Genomic DNA, 24,848 nt, shown 5'->3' with positions numbered 1-24,848 from the left:
TGTATCCGAATTTTTAAAAAGATTGCCTACAAAAGATTGGCTTTGGTCGTGCGGGAGTTCCAATTTTGAATTTCTTAGGTTAGGTTAGGTGTTCATTACAATGTGATTTATTTTCATTACTATGCTAGGTAACTAAACTTCAAATCGTAATAATTTTTCGTTCTTATTTTAGGACACAAAGTTAAGGAAGTATTTTTTTTTAATTTAAGGCCTACCTATTCAAATTGCTTATTGTACTTAGTAGATTAATATTTTCTTCATTACTTTCTTATATTAATATCATACAGCCTTGGCATTCACTTTTACGGGAAACTAAAGCCCAACAAAAAACTCATTTTCACATGTCCCTATCGAAGTGTTAATGCCCGCCAAACGGAGCGTAATACAACATTTATACGTCCAAATATAATCGTTACGGTAGATAAAACATAAAACAGCATAAAAAACAGTATAAAAGAGAATAAAATCGTATAAAATCCAGCCCCCGACCGCTAGATCTCTGATAATGAGAAACTTTAAAAATTCATAATTTTATTTTTACTAATTAAACATGCGGCTAAGTGTACCGTGACGGACAGACACCCGAAATATTTTCAAATTAAATTATTTTCATCACAAACTAATCTAACCTCTAACGCTCGGTAGTAAAGTTTATTATGATACAACTAAGATAATGGACTCGTATACATATGCTGTGTTCAGAAGTGTACGTTTTCGGGCAGACAATACGAAAAGCCAATGGTTTCGAAATTCGAATCTAGATTAATCCGGTCAAGCACGCAAGGTGTGATCACATTATGGTTCAGCACAATATATTTAGCTTCCCAAAAGCAAAAAACTGTAGCCTGCCACTTCCGGTTCCTTGACGCCTTAAGATAAAGAGGGTTTTGTATTTCTCATTGGAATTGGAGTTATTACATATCGTCAGTATTGAATAGCAGTAGATTATAGAGAATATACGCATGTGACTACTGTCTAGTTTCCACCATCTGCTTTTTCATAGACTTTGGACGATACTTTTGGCGAAAGCAGAACATGCCGAATGAGAATTAATATTTTTTCACATTAAGTATACATCAACACATTTTAATAAACATATAACACACTTTCGGCCAACAGTACCCTAAAGATAATTCGAACGCATTAATTTAAATTATTGTTTACGCCATTGTTTCGGATAAGTAATTCCAAATTCAAAATTAATCTCAACAATGATCGTTCCTTATTCAATGGCTACAAAATAATATTTTTTCTCATAAAAAAATAAATTGTTATTGTACTTTATACCGTATTATTTTATAGGTAAGATTCTTTTGATGTTAATTGGCGATAATAATAATTGTATGTAATCATTAATTAAATTTATTAGTATTGTTTAATAAAATACAGTTCGTTTTACGTTTCCAAATTCTGAGAGTCAACGAATCGTGTGAAATTCGAGTTTTAAAAGGCATTGTTATTTTTATTGTTCCTATTCTTTATGATAATTTTATTGATCCCGCTTTAAGTTTTTGGTAAGTAATTATTATCTTTGTGATCATTTTATTGCTAAATTACTTTCATATTCATTATGTAACAGTGTTCTGGGGGGTTAAAAAGGCCACATCGAAGCAATTCATCTAAGAAAGCAATATTGGAATTTGATATTTACGCATATAAAAGTAAGTGCGCAGTGAAAACAAATGTCAAATAGCAATATTGCCTTCTTAGATGAATTGCTTCGATGTGGACATTTTAACCCCATTCATGAGTATACTGTATTAATGTAGGGTTTAGTTCGAATACTTCAGTCATTACCAAATTTAATCCATTTTTAGGTAGGTAATTTCGGTGACGTATTATATATAACACGTATAGTTACTGTTCCTTTATTTAAACGTAACTAAGTATTAAAATTGCGTACCTATTGAAGTATTGAGGCATTTTCAAGAAGTCGTCCAAATGCTGTACAAAATAGTTTTTTGCCATAGATATCATACAGAAAATGTAGAAGTACAATGGGCAGCCTTTTAAAGCTTTATAAATTACCAAGAAACAAGTTATTTCTAGGATCATATAAAGTCTTCTTATTGTAAGAAAATAGTTATTGCGTTCAATAAACTATAAATTCTCAGTTATTTTAAATTCCACCCGGCATGACTCCATCATTAAAATCATGGATCGCAAATAGCTCATAAGAGAGACAATTAACGACATCCTCCATCAGAGTGGTTAGGTGTTAACTAATCCATTATTACTTTATATTCGTACTAATTTATACACCGGATATCGCTAACTATATTCTTCCTGTACAGCAATAGCTTTAAAAGCAAAAATTTGCTCTCGAATTGTAAAAACTTTAAAATATATTTGAATTCAGAAATAAATGTGTTCCTTCGAATTTGTCCCCGGATAATAAGAACAGAAAAGACAAGATTCGATCGCCCGTAAAAATAATAAATCACACAATCGATCCCTTGAGACTTTCTCACGTAAAACCGGTCCATCAAATCTTAATATGCAAATAATTAAAAGCATTAAAATCTATCAAACGATCGCCTCAACTCACCCTTAACCAGGTCAATAAATTAAAAAAATAAAATGGAACACCCATTATAAAAACCAGTTCTGTTCGATATTTAAATTTCGAATTTGGAACCCTTCAATTGTTCTATGATTTATATTTCTGACATCGATCTGCATATGTAAATTCGGTTAATAATTATTAACATTATTTCCGAATGTCGGCGGTACACGGCTGCTTAATATGCGAATAATAATTAGTATTTCCTTTTTCTTGAGGGCACGATTCTCACGAAAGGGTTGATTGATCGAAACGAGTATGAAGACTCGTTTACAAAATTAGGTATTCGGTTCTGTTCTGACGTTTATGGAATGCGACCTAATTTCTACTGAAATGATCGAGATTAGTATCGGCAAAAGGACTTCCGTCCCTTATTAATAACCAAAAAAATTACCTCGCAAAATACTCGTATTTTGATTTATATTTATGCTACTATGGACAATATGTTTTCTTCAGGTAGATAGCATCAGTCAAATCTCCGATTATGTCAGCGGCACAATGCGTAAGAAAACTTTTCAATGACTAAAGTTCGATATTTAATGCACACACATGCTTTATAAAAAACGCATTTCCATCTTATTCTTAACAATGCTAAATATCAATTCGGATGCGACATTGACATCTGCACCTTAAAGTTCGGAAGGGTAACAATATTAGGCCGAAAGTTCAAAAGGGTAAGAGTAAAAATATGATTCTTAAGAACTTTTAACCCTAATCCTATCTCCTTTTGATGTGAGGGCATTAAACCAGTTTCGCCGATTGATACGAAGGCCGATATTTGAATATTGTCAATAGTAAGATGCATAAGATTTCCTTTAGGATGCAAATGATCGGATCAGATTTTTATAAGGTATGGGAACTGTGCGCGTATGTAAATGAGCGATAACGCGCGAGATGCGCGTTCGCGTTCGCGTTTATCTGCTCGTCAGTTGCGCGCTCGCTACTGATGGGTCAACGTCACGCGCGTTCCCACTTTTGAATTTTGAACATCGAATTTCGAACAGTATAACTTGCGCGCGGAATTTAATTTCCATCTCGAAAACTAAATTAAATTCTTAAATAATTATTTTAATTTTATCAATTTAATAATTTTTTAATTTAATTTAGTTTGCGGAAAATTAAAGATTTATTTTAATTTAATTTAAACTAAAAATAAGTCTTTAATTTTCGGACTGTATGTGTGTTTGCAGGTAAATACGTGTTATAGTTTTTAATTATTTTAATGAAGTGGAAAACAAACAAATGACAGTTTTAGTGATAAATGAAACGTAACAAATGAAAATTATGAAAATCAGGAATTATTATCATGAGGTAAGTTGTTATTATAATTATACCTATTATGGGTAATTTGTCATAATTATTTATTTAAGTATTTGTAGTTTCAAGAGTTGTAAATAAGGGATGTTTCATACAGCCGATAGGGGATCGAAATTTGTTCTAACTCTGTTTGGAGTTGAGACAAATTCAGTCGCTAACGAAAAGAGAATCTATAATGGCGAAAACTCTACAATGTTTACGAAGCGAAAATTTTCCGGATGCGGCAAATTTTGTGCTCAGTTGGATATGTAAGCACGGGAAACAACTAAAACTAATTAAGACGTAGAAGAGTATAGAATTGAAATCACATTTCAACGATGTTGAATAATTTTAACTCAGGCAATCAAAATAGTTACTTTATATTTTGTATAAATAGCGATCTCATTCATTGTTAATTTGTATAGGTACTTAGTTTCATAATATAATTTTAAAAAAAGCAAATTACTAGTAAAGTTGTTGTCGACCATGTATATAGGCTAAGTTGGTAGATAAAGCGAAAGTGGTCCTAAGTCCTAACCGTGAGCCACAGTGCCTAAAGTAATGTCATATTCAAGGCTCACCTTCGTAATCCTTAATGGGATGGACAGAGTCGCAAATAATCAAGTAATCAGAAGTCAACTTGCATGCACTCTTGATACACATATAAGTAAACTAGGTACCTATACCTACTAAGTAGTTGTTTTTTTTCTTTACTCTACAAAATAAAATAAAACACGCCCCACACCGCATCCAAACGAGCCACTCGCGTCCACTCCGCGGCGCGTCCCCACATCTCTGGTAATTAAGAGACGCGCAAATTAGCGATGGAAAGACGCTGTTTTTCTTTTACCGACCCATGCGGGCGCGTGTGCTGTGGTTTTACAATTTCGCGCTGCTCTTTATTTAAAAGCACTTTTTGGGATAATTGGCGATGTGTTGATCAACCTGTGACCGTAGGTAGGAACGGGTCAAAGTACAGGTCGTAAAATGTTGTTACTTTTTGTTGTAATGCTATTTATGAGAGCAAATGTTTGTGATTGGTTTCTAATAGCTTATTCAGGTGACTTAGGTAGGATGTGGAACATCTTATAACTGTAAAATAAATAAATGCTTCAGCATTTATTCAACTAAATTTTTTAATGTATTATATCTTCACCAAAATATAAATTTAACAACCCTTCATCAATTTAGGCACCAGGTGACAATATTCTGAAAACATGACACCGCCAACCGTACGTATCACTTTAGTGCCAAAACAAAAATGTCTGCTGACCGTACATCGCATTAAAATTGATCAACACATAACGTCGTTATCCACATAATGCCGACCCTCCTCAGCGGTCACTTCGACAGCGGTTCCATCCTTGCCCGCACCCCCCAATACCCCCACCCACTTTTTACACCAATGTTTTTCTATAGCTCCTCTGAATGATGGGGATATCAAAACATCGGCCCATCTCCCTTATCAGGCGACCCTTGCAAGTTTTTAGGAGAAAGGATTAGCTAATACGCGACGTGAGTCGTGCGTCTGATGTGGTGCGACAATTTTTGGAGCGTGACTCGTGTTTTAGTAAGGGACGGGCGGCCGGTGGACACCAACCTTTTTAAATTACGAACGATAATTAAAATTTCGAACACTTTTTATTTTAAAAGAAATTGATATTTAGCTAAAACTATTTACTTTACAAATATTACTTTTTAAACTAGTAGTGTCTCCTTGCTATAGAGGGGAGGAAGAGAAGGACTATAGAGGTACTATGTATAGAGGTTTATTAAAAATACAAAAGTCTTCGGCAACCTTTGCTCGTTGTTTTATATGCAATAACATGTTTCGTGATGTATTTATAGGTCGAGTTTCTAAAGAATCAAAGTTTTCCCACAATTATATTATCTAATAAACTTAGATATTTTGTTTTTTAGCTGATTTAATTATTTTGATTCCGGGTGATTATTTTTGATTAATTATTAATTACATACCTACAAACCTATTGTTTGTATCACAATTACATTTTGAGATCCCATTGTGATAATAAAAAACAACTTTAAATTCGATTACCTACATATTGGTATGTTTTTAGCTATCTGTCATATTTTATACTTCACTTTTTAACCTTCAATACACTAATACGTAATACATAATGTTTAACTTGTATAATATACAGTGCTTCTATTTTCATATGTCCCTCGTCGCATTTCTGAATACAAACAAATGAAAACTTTTATACTCATCAATTATTAGATTATTTTATTGCGTATCAGAATTTGAATTAGGAACTACTTACTTTATTGTTTTTTGTTCACGCGGGATTCAAAACAAAACAACCATGAAGTGTTTAGTTCTAAATTTTAATTCTGGGACACGATAAATTTAAAAATAACGTTCGTTTTCGAATGATAACATTAAGAAAATAGAAGCACTGCATTCGTATTTTTGATAATTACGCGCGAAAATAAAATTCGACCATCAAATACGGAATACCTTTACGCTGTTGAAAAATACAGCAGTAGCTAAAAATGCAATACCTAATTCAAATTTAGGTACAACCTACATACAGCTATAAGCATTTGTGTACCCTCACTCTTCCTATCAAACACACATCGTCAATTTTAATACCAATCCTAAACCCTTGCTGGACCTTCTAATTTTTCCGCTTATATTAATTCCTTCGTATTGACGTACACGGGGGATCCCCCTCGGGGTGGCCAGGGGGTAGATAACGCCAGAGACATAAAACGTAGGAGATCGCTAATTCATCATAAGTTAAAGGGTTTTTATGTACCGGCTTTGTACCGAGCGCAAAAAGGTCGATGTCTGAAGCGATAGGGTAAAAATAGGATAAAAATGGGAGTAAAAATTGGGTAAAAAACCAAGTCAAAGGCCCGATCTGATATTAATTAGCGTTATAGGAAATTAAGTACTGTGATGGAAGGTTGAGAGGATGTTTTAGGATTTTCGTGTACGCTGAAGTTCTAATTAGACAAATTGGTGTTCGGAGCTGGCACGCGAGTTTTGAACAGATACTTTTTTATTTATTGTACTTGCTTAAGTACATTTTTTTAATGAGGTTCGAACTTTCGACTGAAACGTAACAATTTAAGTTTGAGTATCCTTTAAAATAATAATAATTCCTTAATCTGCAATAGTCTTACACGAACCACTTACACGGATTGTCTTTGGATGCACTGCCATAGTGCATACAGGAATAATCGCCGGTTGGTGTCACACCACATTTAGATTAAATTGTCTTAAGGGGCCTCTACGTGTTGGCTTCGGCCCCACGCACTCCTGCCAAAGTCCGGGATTCCATAGGTCCGAGATATGGAAACGACATACATACATATATATACATACTATACCTATCCTAGCCGATTTCGGCTACAGCGACTACTGCTTCTCATGGTAACTCCTTTGTTAGGGTTAGGAGCTTTGACTGCTCTCAAGTTGCCCTCATATGACTGCAATAGCCAATCTTGTTAATAAACGTGCGAGCACATTGGTTACACGCGAGGAAAAAAAAACAAATAATAATGTCATCCTTGCCATGGTCGGCAACGGCGACTAACTGCGTTACGTAGTTGAGCTTCGATGGTGAACTCTTAACATGACTAATACACCCTATTTTAGCAGTAAGTGCCCATATTATACCTACTACAATAACAGAAAAATAATCTCCCTCAGCACCCACTTGTCTGGCCAAGTAGTTAATGCCATATACGGCAAATCTAGAATAAGTCACATCACAAAAATGGAAAATAAAGTTCTAAGCAATTTTTTTTTAACTTAGTAATAGTTTTTCCTCAGATGTCTTTAACTACTTGGCCGGAATTTTTAAGCTAGAATACGAGCAAATAAAATATATAAAAATAACCGAATTATTATAACTGAATAAAAAACAGTTATTCCCCTTTCATACCAGATGAAAACATCAACAAAATACCTCAAATTTCTGCCAAAGATAACATTATATTATCCAACATTTTATCTATATAAGATAAACACGTCTCAGGGCCTTTACCCAACAATGAATCAGAACAACGTGTGTGAATTAGATAATTAATTGATTAAAAAGGGACCCTGCGACGTTCGTTACAAGTTTTTCCTAAGGCCCCCTTTGTGGCCCTCATATGGGGCCCCGTAGGCGATCCGAGGACCCAAATTGATTTAACTGAAGGGATGTGTACTTAACTTCCACCCTTACGATCAGACATTTTAGGATTTTTGCCAATTGAAAAGTTGGTCTGAAATTTTAATGGTGTTAATCATCGCTTTAATATTTCATGTAGGTACGTTCGTAATAAGTTAGGATTCTGATAAATTATTAATAGATACGTCTGTTATGACTGGGGATGTAATAAAATGTCTAAAATTCTTTTGTTGTGTAAAAATACAGTAAAGCATGAATGTGTAGGTGAACAGTTGCTTGACTATTCCAAGGTGTAGTAAAATTACGATTTTAATTACTCATAATCTTAACTGAAAGCATACCCCGGACACTACATTACATGGATACTACATTAAATGAGTTCCTCTTGTTATCAAACAACTTGTAACGTATATCTACATTGATTTGTAAGATGTGTTGCTGTTGCAGTTTCTTGTCATTTCTTCTCCTCAGCCATAACACCTTGCGAAATGACGAAGATTCCAAAATGTTAAATTGACCTTCAACAAGTTTATCCATGATAATTACGTTGAATAAGTGATTCTGATTTCACTCCATACAAAAATCTCATTTTTACCGTGTGCCGCTTTAGTAAGTGAGAACAAGACAGATAGTTCGCGCGCACTCTCTCTTACTCCTTACCGACTTACAGCCATTTAGACTAAAATAAGACCCAGAGGGGGTGAGGTCTGCGCGCCCGATACTAATCGGTGCGGGGCGGAGTGGTACTGTTCTGTACGTATTATTATTCTTTATGCTGCTCTTTTATTTATTATTCTATTCTTTATTCTATGCAGCGGTAAACGCGCTCGATCTGCGATTGTCGAAGTTAACACGTTGACAGTCCCCATACAAAACGTTCTGACTTCCTTGCAAGTCCCGCATATTACTTCAACCTTTGCTAAGTTACCCGGGATCCAAGTGTATGGGTCATGTATGGGTCACGGACGTATGAAGCTAGTCCGTCATGACCAGTATATAGATCACTGGACTGTCAACGTGTTAAGCAACTTTCGCAAAGACCGGTCATAGGATGGGTGACCAAAAAAAAAAAAAGTTTTCATCTCGAGCTCCTCCGTGCTTCAGAAGGCACGTTAAGCCGTTGGTCCCGGCTGCATTAGAAGTCGTTAATAACCACCACCTGCGTGATGGTTTAAGGCCCGATCTCCCTATCCATCCATATGCTGAAAGAAACCAGTACTTTACGTATATCTTTGAATTCAGAAAGCGCCATAATATTAATAAGATCGATATCTGTCTATCCTTCTTACTGTTTTTCTTTAATAATTCAACGGCTTAGCAAAAACAAAAAAAATGTTAGAAATAGAACCTGGATCTTTTATAAAGCAAATACACTACGAACTGAGCTAATCGATCGCCAATAAAGGTACTCGTACCTATACAAGTAAGCATTTGTTTCTTTTCTCTTCGTCTCTTTACGTCCCTAATTCACTTCACACGTGTACCTTTTTTTACCTCACCCTTTTACCACTCGATCCTTGAAAGTGTAAATACTTTCGGTTTGGGTTTTTATGCACTCTTTAAACGCTCTATAAAAAATATAAGCTCATAACTGTATTCTCAAGGATCCAAGGATCATCGGATGTTAGCCTCCGTAGGCTGTTGTTCAGAAAAGCAAAACAAGTCAAAGGCATACCTATCAAAATATTACAGGGACTAAAGTAAGTCCCAGAGGGGGTGAGGTAATTCTAGCTTGAAAGAAAATGAGATAGGTTTTTGATCATCATTTTAGACAGGCTTCTGATTTCTAGGCTAGCATTTTCATTCAACTCTTTTTTTATTGTTTTTCTTTCTCCTTTTGCATGCAGTGCTCATCTATAATTAGTTACGCAATTAGACTAAATAAATTAAATGATGCATGAATCATCATCATCATGTCCCCGCTGCTGGGGTACGGGCCTTCCCTATGGATGGATAGGGAGATCGGGCCTTAAACCACCACGCGGCACTGTGGAATATTTGGGTGTGTTTCGGATCAAAAATCTGTAACTCCGTCAATTTTAAAGATAGAGCGATGTAATTTTGCACTAATATAAGGGAATATATAAAAAATCATATAAGTAATGTTTGGTGAATTGAAATTACGCGTAATTTTTTATATTAAATAAAGAAAACTCACAATCTGTATTTCTTAACACTAATTACTCAATTAACATAACTTATCATATTAATGATAAAATAAAATAAAAAATGGTACATTACATTATGCTAAACATAGAAATTAATCAAAATTTTCTTAATATTATTAATTTAACTAGCTATGTAATAGGGTTTCTTGTTAGGTTCATTGCTTCTTCATCTGTAAGCGTTTTGATTATTTTTGCGTTATCAAAGTGATTCAAAACGAAAAGCTTTTTTTCAGCATCAGCCAACCTTCATTCTTCAACTAGTTTTGCTTCCGTTCCTTCTCCCATAGAACGCAATCCTTGAAGATATCCGCCCAGAATGTGCTCCAAACCATATTCGTTCATCAAAATAGTGTTTCTTCTTTTTTTGCTTGATTCTGAAGAATCTCCATATGTCACACACGGTCTTCCTCGTTTACCAGAAGAAGTAGACGGTGTTGAGTCTGTTGACACGTTTTCTGATGTAGGTATAGTCACGGAATATTCAGAATCCAGCCAATTTGTGTTATTTTTTAAAAATATATTCTTATTGCGTGCTGCTTCTTTCCAGCGTCTATTAAACGCAGGGATGATAGTCTGTTGGATTTTACCAATTATAAAACATATATTGTCTTCTGATACTTGTTTTTCCTCCAAATATGTCGAAAGTGCCGCAGTCGTTTTACCGCCTTCTATATAAGATTCTATTAATTCACGTTTACTACAGTTAAAAGTAGACATTTTGAAGAGTAAAATAGCCGTACTATACGAAAATACCACTGAAATTGTAATGGAAACATATTTTGTTACCTCCCTTTATATATTGTTTCAGAATGTGTGAATTAATTCAGATATCTATTTTCTCACGGAAAATGACACCAAAATGATAAAAACTTAACAATATAAAATAATCAATTGATAAACTATACCACAAAGTATTGTTAAATCAAGTCAACCACGAAACCGCAATTGATAGCAATTTCCGTTCCCTGACTAGGATTCGATTTTATCTCATATCTCCAAAGTTCGCAAAAAATCGCAGCTAATTTTTATATATGTTGTTGATAAGTAACCAAACTATCAATTAACATTAAATTCAAAGCACCGGTAAACGCCGGTAAATGTTAAAAGCTTCGACGAAGTTGAAGAAAACCTTTTTTTTCCTCCATTTCTTCTTTATTTTTTTTACGTATATATTCGTATTAAAAACAATCAATTTAATTTGTTTAAATTTTCCGATAGATAAGCTTTTCAAAAATATATAATACCATATACCTTTCATTTTAAGTTTTAAAACTATCTGACTTTGAAAATCGTCAATGAGGAACTTGATATTTCCCAATTTCATGAACCTTAACTTTAAGTTACCACATGAAAACAACTACTTTCACCAAATATAATATGAATTGCGCTACAGAATACGAATCTTCGACTTTCGAACTATTATATTACATTGATAGAAGGACCTATTTCAATTAGTGAAAAAATAAATTTTATACGCGTTTGTTCTACCATATTCCATAGTGCGCGGGCCTAGTGCGGATTGGTGGTTATTAACGACTGCTAATGCAGTCGGGACCAACGGCTAACGTGCCTTCCGAAGCAAGGAGGAGCTCGAGATGAAAACTTTTTTTTGTGGTTATCCATCCTATGACCGGCCTTTGCGAAAGTTGCTTAACTTCAACAATCGCAAACCGAGGGCGTTTACCGCTGCGCCACCGAGCTCCTCATGAATATAATTGTAGTAAATTTTGATGTGCCAAAAAACCCTAAATAAATAATAAAATAAAATTGACACCCGATTCAAAATGATGCGGAGCAGAGAGTTACCATTCTACATGTTGCACCTATTATTCTTTACTCTATGCCTATAGATCAGTAGACGTGAGAGTTGCCCACGTTTACTTATTTCCACGTCCGAAACAACTCTACATAACCATAGACAAAACAAAGCGTAACTTTTAACCGGTTTTAAACTTTAGTAAAGTATCGAGTGAATCCATTTTCAATTAATTCCATTGTGTTAATTTGGAAAAGTTAGTAATCCGATCGATGGGGGCTCGCAGAAGATAATTCTGTTAATATATTGATCCAGTTAGGGAGGATTTTATAAAACAATTAATGTCAAATTATCCATGGGGCGACAGAGATATTGGTGAGTGGATTAAAACGTTTTTCGCCTTAAGCTTTTAGTAAACAAGGGTTTCTAAGTGGTTCATATAGAGTTTCATAATGTTGCCGGGTTTCAGAAGGCATTGAAAAGATAAAATGCTCATACAGTTTATGTCTACCTATAGCTGATGCTGTACTTGGGGTGACATCTACTAGATTTCAAGCGATTTATATAATATTTTTTTCAATCTTTAAGACGTCAAGTTTAGTACGATCTGAACCGGTGCGTGTATGAAACGATTGGTGAACGTGGAGGAAGCAAGAGAAGTGTGTCAGGATCGATGCAAATGGAATTCCATAGTCTCTGCTTACCCCGGTGTGATATAGGCGTGTATTTATGTATGTATATATGTGCGTGTTGAGGAGCTCGGTGGCGCAGCGGTTAACGTGCTCGGTCTGCGATTGTTGAAGTTAAACAACTTTCGCAAATGCCGGTCTTAGGATGGGTGACCACAAAAAAAAAGTTTTCATCTCGAGCTCATCAGTGCTTCGGAAGGCACGTTAAGCCGTTGGTCCCCGCTGCATTAGCAGTCGTTAATAACCACCAATCCGCACTGGGCCCGCGTGGTGGTTTAAGGCCCGATCTCCCTATCCATCCATAGGGAAGGCCCGTGCCCCAGCAGTGGGGACGTTAATGGGCTGGTGATGACGATGATGATATGTGCGTGTTAAGCACATCGTATCTTTTAGACCATGTTATTTACCTTTGGTCGCCCATAGATCGTTAAATTCATATTTTAAAAAAACAAGTTTATTATCGACTTCAATATTTTATTTAATAAGGCAATTTCTTTACCTCTAAATAATAACAAGTGCACACAAAAGACACTACAACACTAAATAACCAACCGTCGCTATTCCGGTTCGCAACTAGTGGTACTTGCGGGAATTCGATTCCAATTAGAAACGAATCCGCGGTAAATGAGGTGCGAATGAACGACATCCTTTCATCCCTTTCTACACAAGTAGTGATGTGTTTAATTAACTTATTATGAGAACGAAACGTCAATGAGAGAAAATCAAAGTCCCCTTTCATGGTTTGAAGCTGATTTATAGAACTTCCTTGTCAAGTCAGATTGTATCTATTGTCACTGAAATAGAATTATAATAACAACTAAAATGGTTTCTAAAAAAAAACTAAGTCCTCGGCGCTCGCTACTTGTCAAACAATCTTAAAAATAAAACTAAAGCAAAATTAGAGTTACAATAACAGCTCTATATTACGATTGTGAAGAATCAAAGTAATCGGTCAACTCTTTGAAAGTGAATCAATTAGAACAAAACAGATACTTTTCCTCAAAATTTTCAATTAAATTCCTAATGCATCGCTCGAATTCAAGCTAATTATAAAGCGTCTGATGGACAAAATTATCGTCAGACTTACCAACTTTCCGAACAAATCGAAACCTGCAAACGTAATTTATAAGTTGTAAAAGGGCTATCAGTCAAAATTCGAGGAGAAATCAAAAGTGAGACTTGAAGGGACGATCGGTCCCCACCTGAAGGGTTAAAGAAATAATTAAAAGGCGCACTGGAACCCGACAGCGAGTTAATTCCGATGCCTATTTGTAGCTCATCGAGTTTTCCCGAAGTTTCCCGAAGTTTCTGGAAAGTTTGCAACTTGTCTGTCGCTTCGGAAATATTTGCAATGCCCGACTTTTAGTTCTTTAATTTATAATTATGACTAATTGGTTCGGCTGCCGTCTGGGAGACTGTTTGATTGCACTCTAGTAGATAGATCTGTGATTGTACAGATAGGACTACGAACAGGTGTAAGCAAAAAAGTACGGAAAATTGGTATTAGTCAATTCTAATAACACATGAATAGAGTATAATTTGGGCGGTTTTATTACTCTAGAGCAATTTAAAAACAGACATATAAACATATCTACAACAACAATAGCTTTTAAAACAAAACAATCTTAAAATAAAGCAGACAATTTTATGTGATTTCCGTAAATCTTATAGTACCTGAACTGACCAAGGCCTAAAATCACCAGACGTCAAATTAAATAAAAATAACACCACCACACGATGTCGCATAAAATTAACTATAGTAAAGTAAATAAATCAACATCAAAGGAACTCATTGCCATCAAGATCTTAAAATCAGATTGATTAGTTCCCAAACGCAAACAGATGCGCAAGATGTATAGATCGCGTCGCGCACGCAAACGATCCATAGATCCACTGATAGATCGCCAAATGTGAATGAGCAAGAGTTGTTCATTGATCCGTCGGAAAGATCCGCCATCTTGGACCTGTGCCATCTTTGTTTCGAATTTCGAATTCGTGATATTTTAAGTGACCTGTCGGTATGGGTATAGGATTCTAATTGCGGTGTTGCTGATTGGTTGGGGATCTTGGTGATGACGTGTTGTGGCAGTAACACTAGGATTACTAACACCATGCAGTTTTGATAGGTGCTGTCAACATTAGCTAGAATTACGAGCATCTATAAGTATCTCTTAAGATTCCTGAGCATTCTTCTCTCCCTTGGCATTTATTGGGACTTACTAACACAAAGATGCAATCCCTATTCTTCTAAGAATACCGTCCACCCTTTACCAATCTGTCAAACCCAATAACCAGTGTTCCAATAGAATTGCTTCCGACATTAATTTCATTGGATCTTATTGAAAATTTCTAATAATACGTGTAAAGTGACGGCTGTCTGTTTGTGCGTCACGGTTATGGAGATAAAAGGCTTGATAGAGACAATAGGGGGGTGCTGTACTACGCTAGGTATATGTTCATCTAAAGAGTTGCTTAAGGCAAATGTTGTTCCCAATAAAGCGTCTGCGCGTTATTTACATGAATGTTAGAACGAAGGTATTTTTCGTTACTTGCTAAAATTGCATTGCATACATACTTGATTTGCTATCAATCTGTTTTTCACAGGTTCCACTTGACCTAACCTAAACATTTGACAGGTCCGGACAAATCAGGTCAAAGTCAGATGTCAATCAAAGATCTTAGAAACGGAACGATTTTGTTTTTTAAAGGCTCATTCTTATAATCTTTTATTTATTATATTTTTTATATTCCGGACGCTTTAAGTACATCCACTAATACTATCTTAATTGTTTATATTGATAATTAATGTATTTACATTAAACACCATATCTGAGCGTTAAAAACCGGACCTGTCAAATTTTTAGGTTAGACTGTGAAAAACGGAATAACGCTAAGGAGATGATAATGATTATAAGCCTTAAAAACTTCACTCGTCTCACCTGTATTGGATGGATACGTGATATTAAGTAAAACAAGTGAGTTTCGTACACATGTTTGGGGGACTTCGGAAGATAAAAGCTTCAATAAAGACTTTATTGGGCGGATATTAGCAGGTGCGCAAATTGCCTCACTCCAACTTTAATATGGCTTCCAGTTTGTGATATACTCGAAGGGAGACGCGAGAGCTCAATTGGGTCGTGTACTAGGTTCAAGATAAATTATGAAATTCTGATTACTAAATAAAGACACATCTAAAACTAACGAAAAACATTTTCTTTTTTCTATTAAACTTATTTATGAATTTTAATCAAGAAAAACGTAATAATAAGTCCGACATTTTGTCACGTTTTTCTATGACGTCACAGAGTGCTTTTTCATACAAATTCCATAGTAATTTCGTGTTTTGACGTTTAGTAAAAAGTAACTGATTTGACTAGTTGGAAACTAGCCTATTAATAAGCGTTGTCGAATTTTGGTGACGTCATAGGGCGCTTTTTGACAGCTTTTTCATTCTTCTATCGAGTGGGTTGTGAGGTAACAGCTTCCGCGGTCTAGTGGTTAGAGCGTTGGGCTTACGATCTGGAGGTCAAGGTTAGATTCTCGATGGGGATTGAATCACCTGATTGTCCTAAAAAGTACGCACGGATTGTCTGTGTTTATTTTATTTTTATTTTAACACTTACCCGGGAAGACGGCACTTTGTAAGAATATGATTTTTGTAGAAACGTCCTGGTGTACTAGAATTGATAGCCACGCTCTTGTCGGTGTAGCATTCTCCATGCTTAGAGAAAAATAGGGCAGTGGTTTCCATCTTGCCTTCCGCCCCGCAGTATTCTGTCTGACGCGAGTTGGATGGCGGCCATAGTACACACAGGACAGCGCAGACAGCACTTTCATGTAGTTTTTTTTTAATGCATACAAACAATCGTAGCATTTAAACCCTCAGTAAGTCCAAGAAGCTGTGTGAACGCAACTAGCGGGTACCTACGACATTAAATTAAAACCGAGGCAATCTTGCGAACGTTCCGTTTGACGGCCACGGCTAACTGTAACCGAACAATGCATGCGAACAGATAATCATCTAAATGAGCCGTTTTAAATATTGTATAAATGCGAGCTTACTTGTAATCATAGGCGCAGTGGTTTCAGTGAAACGGCCATTGGTGAAAACCATATATCTATTGTCTAACGAAAGCTATTTAGCGGATCACTCGAGAGTGACCGTGGTTAGGTTAATGAATTTGAAGGTAGAAAGAAAGAAGGAAAGAAACATTTATTATACAGGAACACCACAGTTACAAATACAAAACAAAACACGGAATAAAAAAAAACTTACAAATAAATAGACAGTAAACATTGAGGCAAATTGTAATTGAGTGTATAGAGTAGTCAACAATGGTGGTGGTGTCCTTTATAAAAGAGCCTCACTCAGCATAAAAAAAAAAACAAAATAAAACATATTATGTTATGTCCCGTGATCATGGCACTTGCAACAGTGTTGAAATATCGGGAGTCTCATATCCCTGATAATAACGCGGTAAAAACCCTGTATTATGTGTTTTAATTATGATAATAACCGCGTAAACCTCAAACAATGTTTATTTTATTTTATTTTTGTTCAATAAGATGATAAGAAAAATAAAGTGAATATTAAAATTCATAAATGCTTTTAGGTATCTGATTATTATTATGTATAAGATTTGCGCCTTCTCAAAGTACTTACCTAAATGGAACATTATAAATAATAAGAGAACACTGCAGCAAAATACCCTACTTTATTTTTAGTAACACATCTAAAAGCAAAAAGTGACACAACAAGCTCTATTCCATACATCGTGCAACACAGGTTAGCTGGCTATATTAACAAATCAGTTCCAATAAACGCGCGCGGAACTAACAAAACATGAGTTCCGTAAAGGTTTATTCGGATTCGGAACTAAACTCGGAACAGGGACTGCGGAACAAGTTTCCCGCCGATCACAACACCTATAGTCGATTTCTGAACTTTTTGTCATAGACTAACTTTGCTCTAAATGTGACATACCGTCACCTTAAAGCGAAAACCACATAAAGCGTATTTTTGAAAAATCACATTTTGATGTACATTTTTGTTCTCGTTTTTATCCGGATAGAAATTAATCGACAGAAATCGACGTTTTGTTGAAGAAAATCACATTAAAATGTAATTTTTCAAAAAGTCGCTTACGTGGTTTTTCACTTTAAGAGGACGATAGGTGACACTTCATTAGATAGATAACTTTGTTTATATTATGCCTGATTTGTGAATAAGAGAGCTTAATTGTTTACATAAAAGACCCACACATGCTTATTTTCAAAAGTTTTAATTATTTTTCAACTACTTAAAAAGCATACTACGTTTCACTTTACTAATCAAAACTAATAAGAAAAAAATCTTACACGAACAGGAAGCGGGTGGATTTAACTAACTTAATAAAATTTGCATTCTAATACTCAACTTATCCTTACATCTAATTAATTTCGAAAGCTTTAACAACTTGTCTCTCAGAGATACAACACGTGTAGGTACAAACTAGCACGTTCTAAATATAATATCGAGCAGGTGCGAACTCCAATTCAGCTTTATTGACTCACAGCCTGCTAACTCAATATTTGCTTATTAATGCACTACCACACGTGGGACCGTCGTAGTTGCTAACTTTCCCGAATATTTTCCAATAATAGTCTGAATATGGTCGTAGAATACAGAGGTTAGGATAATTGCGGTTCTTGTAAGCGACTTTGTCTTTGGTGATGTTTTTTATATTGATTTCAACGTATAACATTGATATTTATTTTAGATCCCTAAACTACATTATTGCGAACAACATGGAAATCAACAAAAGGTGAATAGGGACTTACTTACATAATATTTGAATGTACAAATTCGTGTACTCATTTTACATAAGTATTTCAAAATATCAAGTTACGAAACTGACTTTGTAAAGCGTCGCAAAACGAACCAATCCCCGAAATTGAACCTCACTACAAAGTCAAACCGCACGCGAAAATCACCGAAAACACACGAAAATTCAAATGTGGAACGCCCGAATCACCAATCGGATTATCGTTCTACATGTATAAAAGACGAAAATTCGCGCGCGTTCTTAACCCCTTCCCCTCCCCCAACGGGGTGGAAGGGGGAACCTAATGGCACTCGGATTCATTAGTAAATTAGAAACCGGATGAGTCCAAAGTTACAAAATTCAATATCTAATAATGATTAGCTCCTACCTGTCTATCGCCGATAGACTTAAACTTCAAAATTTCGAACGCGTCTTATTTGAATTTGTCAATCCGAGTTTGAGTTTGAATTGAATTATTTAGTTTTCGATTGAATTCTGTTTGGATACTCGTTCGGGTTTTGTTTGGCTTCTACCTGACTCGTGCGGTCGACAAGTTCGCGCTTCGCGGATTTTGTTTTGCGTGTACCCGAACATATCAATACGCAGACCTTTTGAGCCGCGTTTGAATATCAAATGAAAACCTTCCATTTTCAAATTTAGCCCCTTTTCATTCATTTATATTCGATTCGTGACAAAAATAATATGTTCAGTTCAGATACATAACGGTTTTTTAACGAAATAAGCTTTTTGATAAATTCACCCATCCGTACCGCATAATTTTCCTTCCTAGTTTTTTATTGTAACCTCAAGTGAAAAATAATAGTAAGTATGTTCTAACCTGAAATAAACATTCTGAAACAGTTTTGTTAAAAACATTTTCATACTTACTATTTTTATAACATCCTAAAACTTCCTCGTGTAGATTTTCAAATTATTTTCGCGGGAGATTAATATTTTGTCTGTAGGCTGTCGAAACGTGTTTCCTTTGCCTTCGAAAATAAAACTCTTGAGTAATTTGACTCTGGCGGCAAATTAGATCTGACATTGAGAGATTAGAAGGAACCAACATGGCGTATTGACTGGGATGGAATAAAATAGGCGGACGTTTTTAATATCGTCTCAATTGTAATTTGATTAGATATTGTTTGTAATTTGATGAAATATTATTTTATTGCTTTTTTCTTTGAATGTTGTAAGAATTGTTTGCGTTTAAATAAATATGTACGTTTCCAATCATTCTTATTATCTCTACTTACCTATAAGTAGGTAGAGCTTATTTCGCTACGAAAGGGAATTTCAATAATTAATGGTTTTATTGTGACAAGTTGTATTCAAATCAAACACATAAGTATTACGTTCCTCAAAAAATCGACACCCCAAACGAATAAAGGCGTAATGTCACTTGCGAGATTTTTTTTTTATTTCATATTCCGGCTCTACTCTTCGTAACACACACTCTGAATTTTTTTCGTAAATTTATCGATAAAATTGTAAAATATATTACAAGGTACAACTTTATTCTATCGAAATCTCCCAGCAACTTATTGTCCGAATAAAAATGTTACAGTATGTTGCGTTTTATATTGAAAATATATTTAGTAGAAGAAAGGAGGCTGTGAATTTAACCCTTTTATTCGTCTAGAAAACTAAACATTTAGACAAGTAAGTAACATTACGCCTTTATTCGCTTAATTTAAGAGAAAGTAAAATATCGTAATCAACTTTACACTTTATTTTAATGAATTTGTAAAATGCATTATAAATTTACGCGAAATAAAGACAACATGAAGTGATGTATTAAAATTAACCTCTTTATTCAGATACATTTTTATACGTGACTAAATCGTTAAATACTGTTATTACATACAATTCTTAACGTTTTGAGAGTAACGCTGTTTACCATTTTATATAACTTGCAAGTGTTTAAAGTATTGTTATCATACATTGCACATTGAGTTTTATGCAAAGCGTATTGTACGCTTACTTTAAAAATAGAGAATGAATTACGCGGTAATGACACTAACGAACACTAACATACGATTTTACTTTGATGTTACCGCCAAAGCACCGCTCGTCCACTACCCGGTATAGTGGCGAATGCCCCCCGCACTCCCTGCCAACTGCTCTTCCCCGCGCTTTCATTCATTCCGCCTCCACCACTCGCCGTGGAAACGATTTGTGACAAGGTTTTTTGCGATTTGTGCTTTGAAAACGAATGTTTTTAATATGTATTCACCCGAGATAGTGCCAAAACGTAAGCGAAGAGTAAGAAAATGCCGACGAAAGTTGGATTTGGGACCTAACAAAGGTAAGTACTAGTAAGTTAAAAAATATTTGCACCCCATGTGTTTATAGATAGTAATTATCTTCCGTTCCAGATTTCTGAAAAGATTTTATTATAATAATTACTTTAAACTGATTATGACAACACCTAGGTTATGGCACAGGACCATATTCCCGGTCCTAGCAGGATTATTGTTATTTAAGCTGTTTGTTTCCCGATTTGAAATAAATAAATAAATAAATTATGGCTTTATCACGACTAGTCGACCCATGCCTATAATGTTATGTTGTTTTGTTATGTTCAAAAATCACTTTGTGAGACTTTCCCTGCTTTGGTTAGGACATTGCGGGCTGATCACTCGATGGACCGATAGAGGGTAGGACTGTGCCAAATAGTGAGATATTATTTCGTAGATGTAGACAAAATAATCATAACATCACGCCTGTACCCCGAAGGGGTAGGTATAGGAAGATGCTTAAATAATACACAAAAATCACTTTTAGGGTGGCTTGCGTAAGGGTCTTTAAACATGTTTAGTGGCCCACTAAACATGTTTAAAGACCCTTACGCAAGCCACCCTTAATGTTTAAATTAGGTAGTACATAAATTATAATTTTTAGGTAACGTTTTTTATTTGTATACAGTTTAATATTTCGTACCTTTCACATTTATCTTGACGTCTTTTCAGATGATGCCATTCCTGAAAAATCCGATTTCGACATGGTCGATCAAGACTTTTCACCAGATACATCGGAATATATTCCTTCGGACACTAATTTGGGTCACTCCTCATCAGATTCTACTTCACCCAAAAAAAAGAATACTGCCCCTAAATATAACAGTAGACCTCAAGTCTTAAAGGAACACACCAGTGACAGCAGCAATAGGAATTGTGGTAACACAATAACTAGCGAAAATAATGGGTTGGATTCGACGATTAGCAACTCCACGTTTTCAGAATTGACTAGTTTTGTGCCATCACCATCGATGGATTTAACAATTTCAAATCTTGTCCGCTTATCTATTGCCAAAGATGTTTTAGACGATATAGAAAACGTGGAGCCTCCACAGGGACCTCATTGCAGCTTGAGCATTAACGGTGTGAATTTGATGACAAGTAACACAGAGCGTGGTTTTGAGAATAGTTTGAGAGTACAGGATAACATAAGGACAAAAACACCTCTTGCTGAAAGTGATCAACAAGAAGGTACGTGTGAAAATACAGTTCCACTAGTCTCTTTCCTTGCACAGTCGACGTAATTGAACTCTTTTGTCATAGTAGAAAAGTTTTTAATTTATTATATTAACTATAAATAGTCATAAGTTAGATAACAATTATTATTATTACCGTTTTCTTTTTCAGATGGATGTAATAGAGATTTTGGTAACACAACAAAAACCGACAATAACAAGTTCAACTCAATGTTTAGCACCCCAACTACTTCGAAATTGGCCAGTTGTATTCCTTCACCATTAATGGATTTAACTGTAAATTCAAGTTTAGTTCGCTTATCTGACATCGATGACGTTTTCGAAGATCTAGAAAATGTTGATGTCGGCGATAATTTGAGAGAACAACATAACACATACTCAGAAGAACATCTTTCTGAAAGTATACTACAAGAAGATACATGTCATAATACATTTCCTACACTCTCCTTTCTCGCTCAGTTAAAGATAAATTCTTTTATTTTGGCGACTCGAATCACAGGTAATTAAAAAAATACTCGTTAAACGTTAAAAGATATATAATCATTATGTAATTTCGATTATTGATTGTTATTTTACTTCTTCAGGTGAACATAACGATTTTAATGCACATGACGATAACAGCAGTCTTAACGTCAGTACCGCTGAAAGAGGGAGAAAAAGAAAACGTGATGAAAGTAAATGGAAAGATAGACTTAATAAAAGACTGAAAAATTTAGGGAAATCGTACAGCGGAGTAAGAAATAAGAAGGTAGGCAAAGAAAAGGAAATAGGCGAAGCATGTGAATGCAAACGTGGATGCAGTGAGAAGATAGGTAGAAATCTTAGACAAGTAATTTTCAAGAAGTTTTGGAATATAGGCGACCATGAAAAGCAATGGGAATTCATTCTAAGATTTATCTCCGCGCAGCCTATCAAACGTCAAACTTTAGAAAGAAAAAATAACAGATCACAAACAATAGTGTACAATTTACCTGCGACTGCTCAAATGAATAGGTCACAAAGCGTGATTGTCTGTAAAAAAATGTTCTTAAACACTTTACAAATTACCGAAAAGTGGGTCTACAAAGCTATAGAAAAACAGGAATCAACTAAAATCGAAGATTTACGCGGAAAACATTTAAACAGGCCTCGTCGGATGGACGTTCTTGTAGAGGAAAGTATCGTTCGCCATATACAACTATTTCCTGTAGTGGAATCTCACTATACACGACAGAGAAGCAGCAGGTTGTACCTAGAACAAACACTGAACATGTCAAAAATGTATCGCTTATACAAAGAGTGGTTCGCAAAACAAACAGATTATGAGAGTATGGCAAGTAAAAGTCAATACGAATTTATATTCAATACACGGTTTAATTATGGTTTTTTTAAGCCAAAGAAAGATTTATGCGATAAATGTTTTATTTACAATAACGCAGACGAAGACAGAAAAAAACAATTGAAAGAGAACTATGATAAACACATTCAGGAGAAATTAGCGGTAAGGGAATTAAAAAATACAGAAAAAGCAGAATCAGACACTGAAACAAAAACCGTTGCCTGCTTTGACTTGGAAAAAGTTCTTTATATACCACAAGCTGAGGTCAGTCGATTTTATTATAAAAGAAAATATGCAATTTATAACTTTACAATTTACGACGTTTTGATAAAAAAAGGTTATTGTTTCGTTTGGCATCAGCAAATTGCTAAGCGTGGTGCCATCGAAATAGGAAGTTGCTTGTGGCACTTTATTAATGAGGAGGTGAAAAAGGGTAAACGGGAAATTTCGCTATACTCAGACTCATGTGTTGGTCAGAACCGAAATCGTTTCATCTTTGCAATGTTACAACATGCATGCAGAACTCTACCGGTGAATATCACTCACAGATTTTTTGAAACTGGCCACAGCCAATCTGAAGGTGACACAATGCATGCGTGCGTAGAAAGGGCCAAAAAAAATCAAATTATTTATACGCCAGAGCAAATGTATTTCGTCATTTCTAACGCAAAAGTAGAAGGAAACAGATTTTCCGTTAAAGAAATGACGCAAGCTGATTTTTTCAATCTAAAAAAGTTAGTAGAACGCAAAGATCAAAACTGGACCTGGGACGACGAAGGCGAAAAGGTTCGCTGGACTTCCATTAAGGAAATAAAAGTTAACCACGCCGAATCAGACAAATTATATTTTAAATATAGTCTTGTGGAATCCGAACAAAAATCAATTACAACAACAAGACTGAGTTCTCGTCGTAGACGCAAAGCGCCCAACGAGCAGTTGCAGCAGTCAATGCCTATCCTTAGCCTGGCTTATCAAGCACCGCTACCTATTCCTCGGCCACTGCACAACGACTTAAAGGAGCTATGTGACTCGGCTTGTATCCCTAGTCATTATCAAAGGTTTTATAATACTTTATTTTCCACTGATGATCAAGAGCAACCGATCAGGGGCAGTGACGACGAAGATAGTTCATAATTATATATTTTTTTATAACCACGTTTATTGATTTTTTTTTGTTTTTTTCAATATTATTTTATTTTTCGTAAATGTTTGAAATGAAGAAAATGTTTGTTTGAGAAGAAGAAGATTTAAAACTACATATTTAAGTTTTTTTTATAAGACATTGTTGATTTTATGTTACATGACTAATTCGTTGGTTACTACTATTGATTTCTATGATTGTTAATTATTTTGTTAGTGAATCTCTTTATGTTTATGTTTAGATTTCTTTTCACAATCAAGAAATTATTTCTAGTCCTAAAAGTACAATAAAAATATTTTTTAATTATCTAAAAGTATAAGATTGATCTCTAGAAGAATTTATGTTTCATTTAGTTCCTTGTGGAGGATTTACCGATTGTTATTTAAAGGTTTTGAGCTTTTATTATGATTAAAACTAAATAGAAAAAAATCTGTGATGTCTAAATGAATAAAACCAAAGATTAAATTACTAT

At 35.0% G+C, this 24,848-nt stretch overlaps 1 protein-coding gene across 6 annotated transcripts in view; it reads left to right on the top strand.

The window, feature by feature from the left end:
* Positions 1-24,848, top strand: part of LOC126375857 (homeobox protein cut) — a 194,737-nt gene that overhangs the window by 63,460 nt on the left and 106,429 nt on the right. The window contains exons 1-2 of one of the 6 annotated variants that reach the window (XM_050022914.1): positions 3,529-3,566; positions 3,754-3,874. The exons of the other annotated variants lie outside the window; for them this stretch is intronic. Of the exons in view, the coding sequence (XP_049878871.1) occupies positions 3,839-3,874 (36 nt within the window). The 5' untranslated portion in view covers positions 3,529-3,566; positions 3,754-3,838. Of the gene's footprint in view, positions 1-3,528; positions 3,567-3,753; positions 3,875-24,848 lie in introns of those variants that run through there. 6 annotated transcript variants of the gene reach the window in all.

This window comes from Pectinophora gossypiella, chromosome 20 (genome assembly GCF_024362695.1).
Source record: "Pectinophora gossypiella chromosome 20, ilPecGoss1.1, whole genome shotgun sequence".
Taxonomy (NCBI): Eukaryota; Metazoa; Arthropoda; class Insecta; order Lepidoptera; family Gelechiidae; genus Pectinophora; species Pectinophora gossypiella.
The sequence above is the reverse complement of the archived record's forward strand: the minus strand, read 5'-3'. Positions and strand labels throughout refer to the sequence as shown.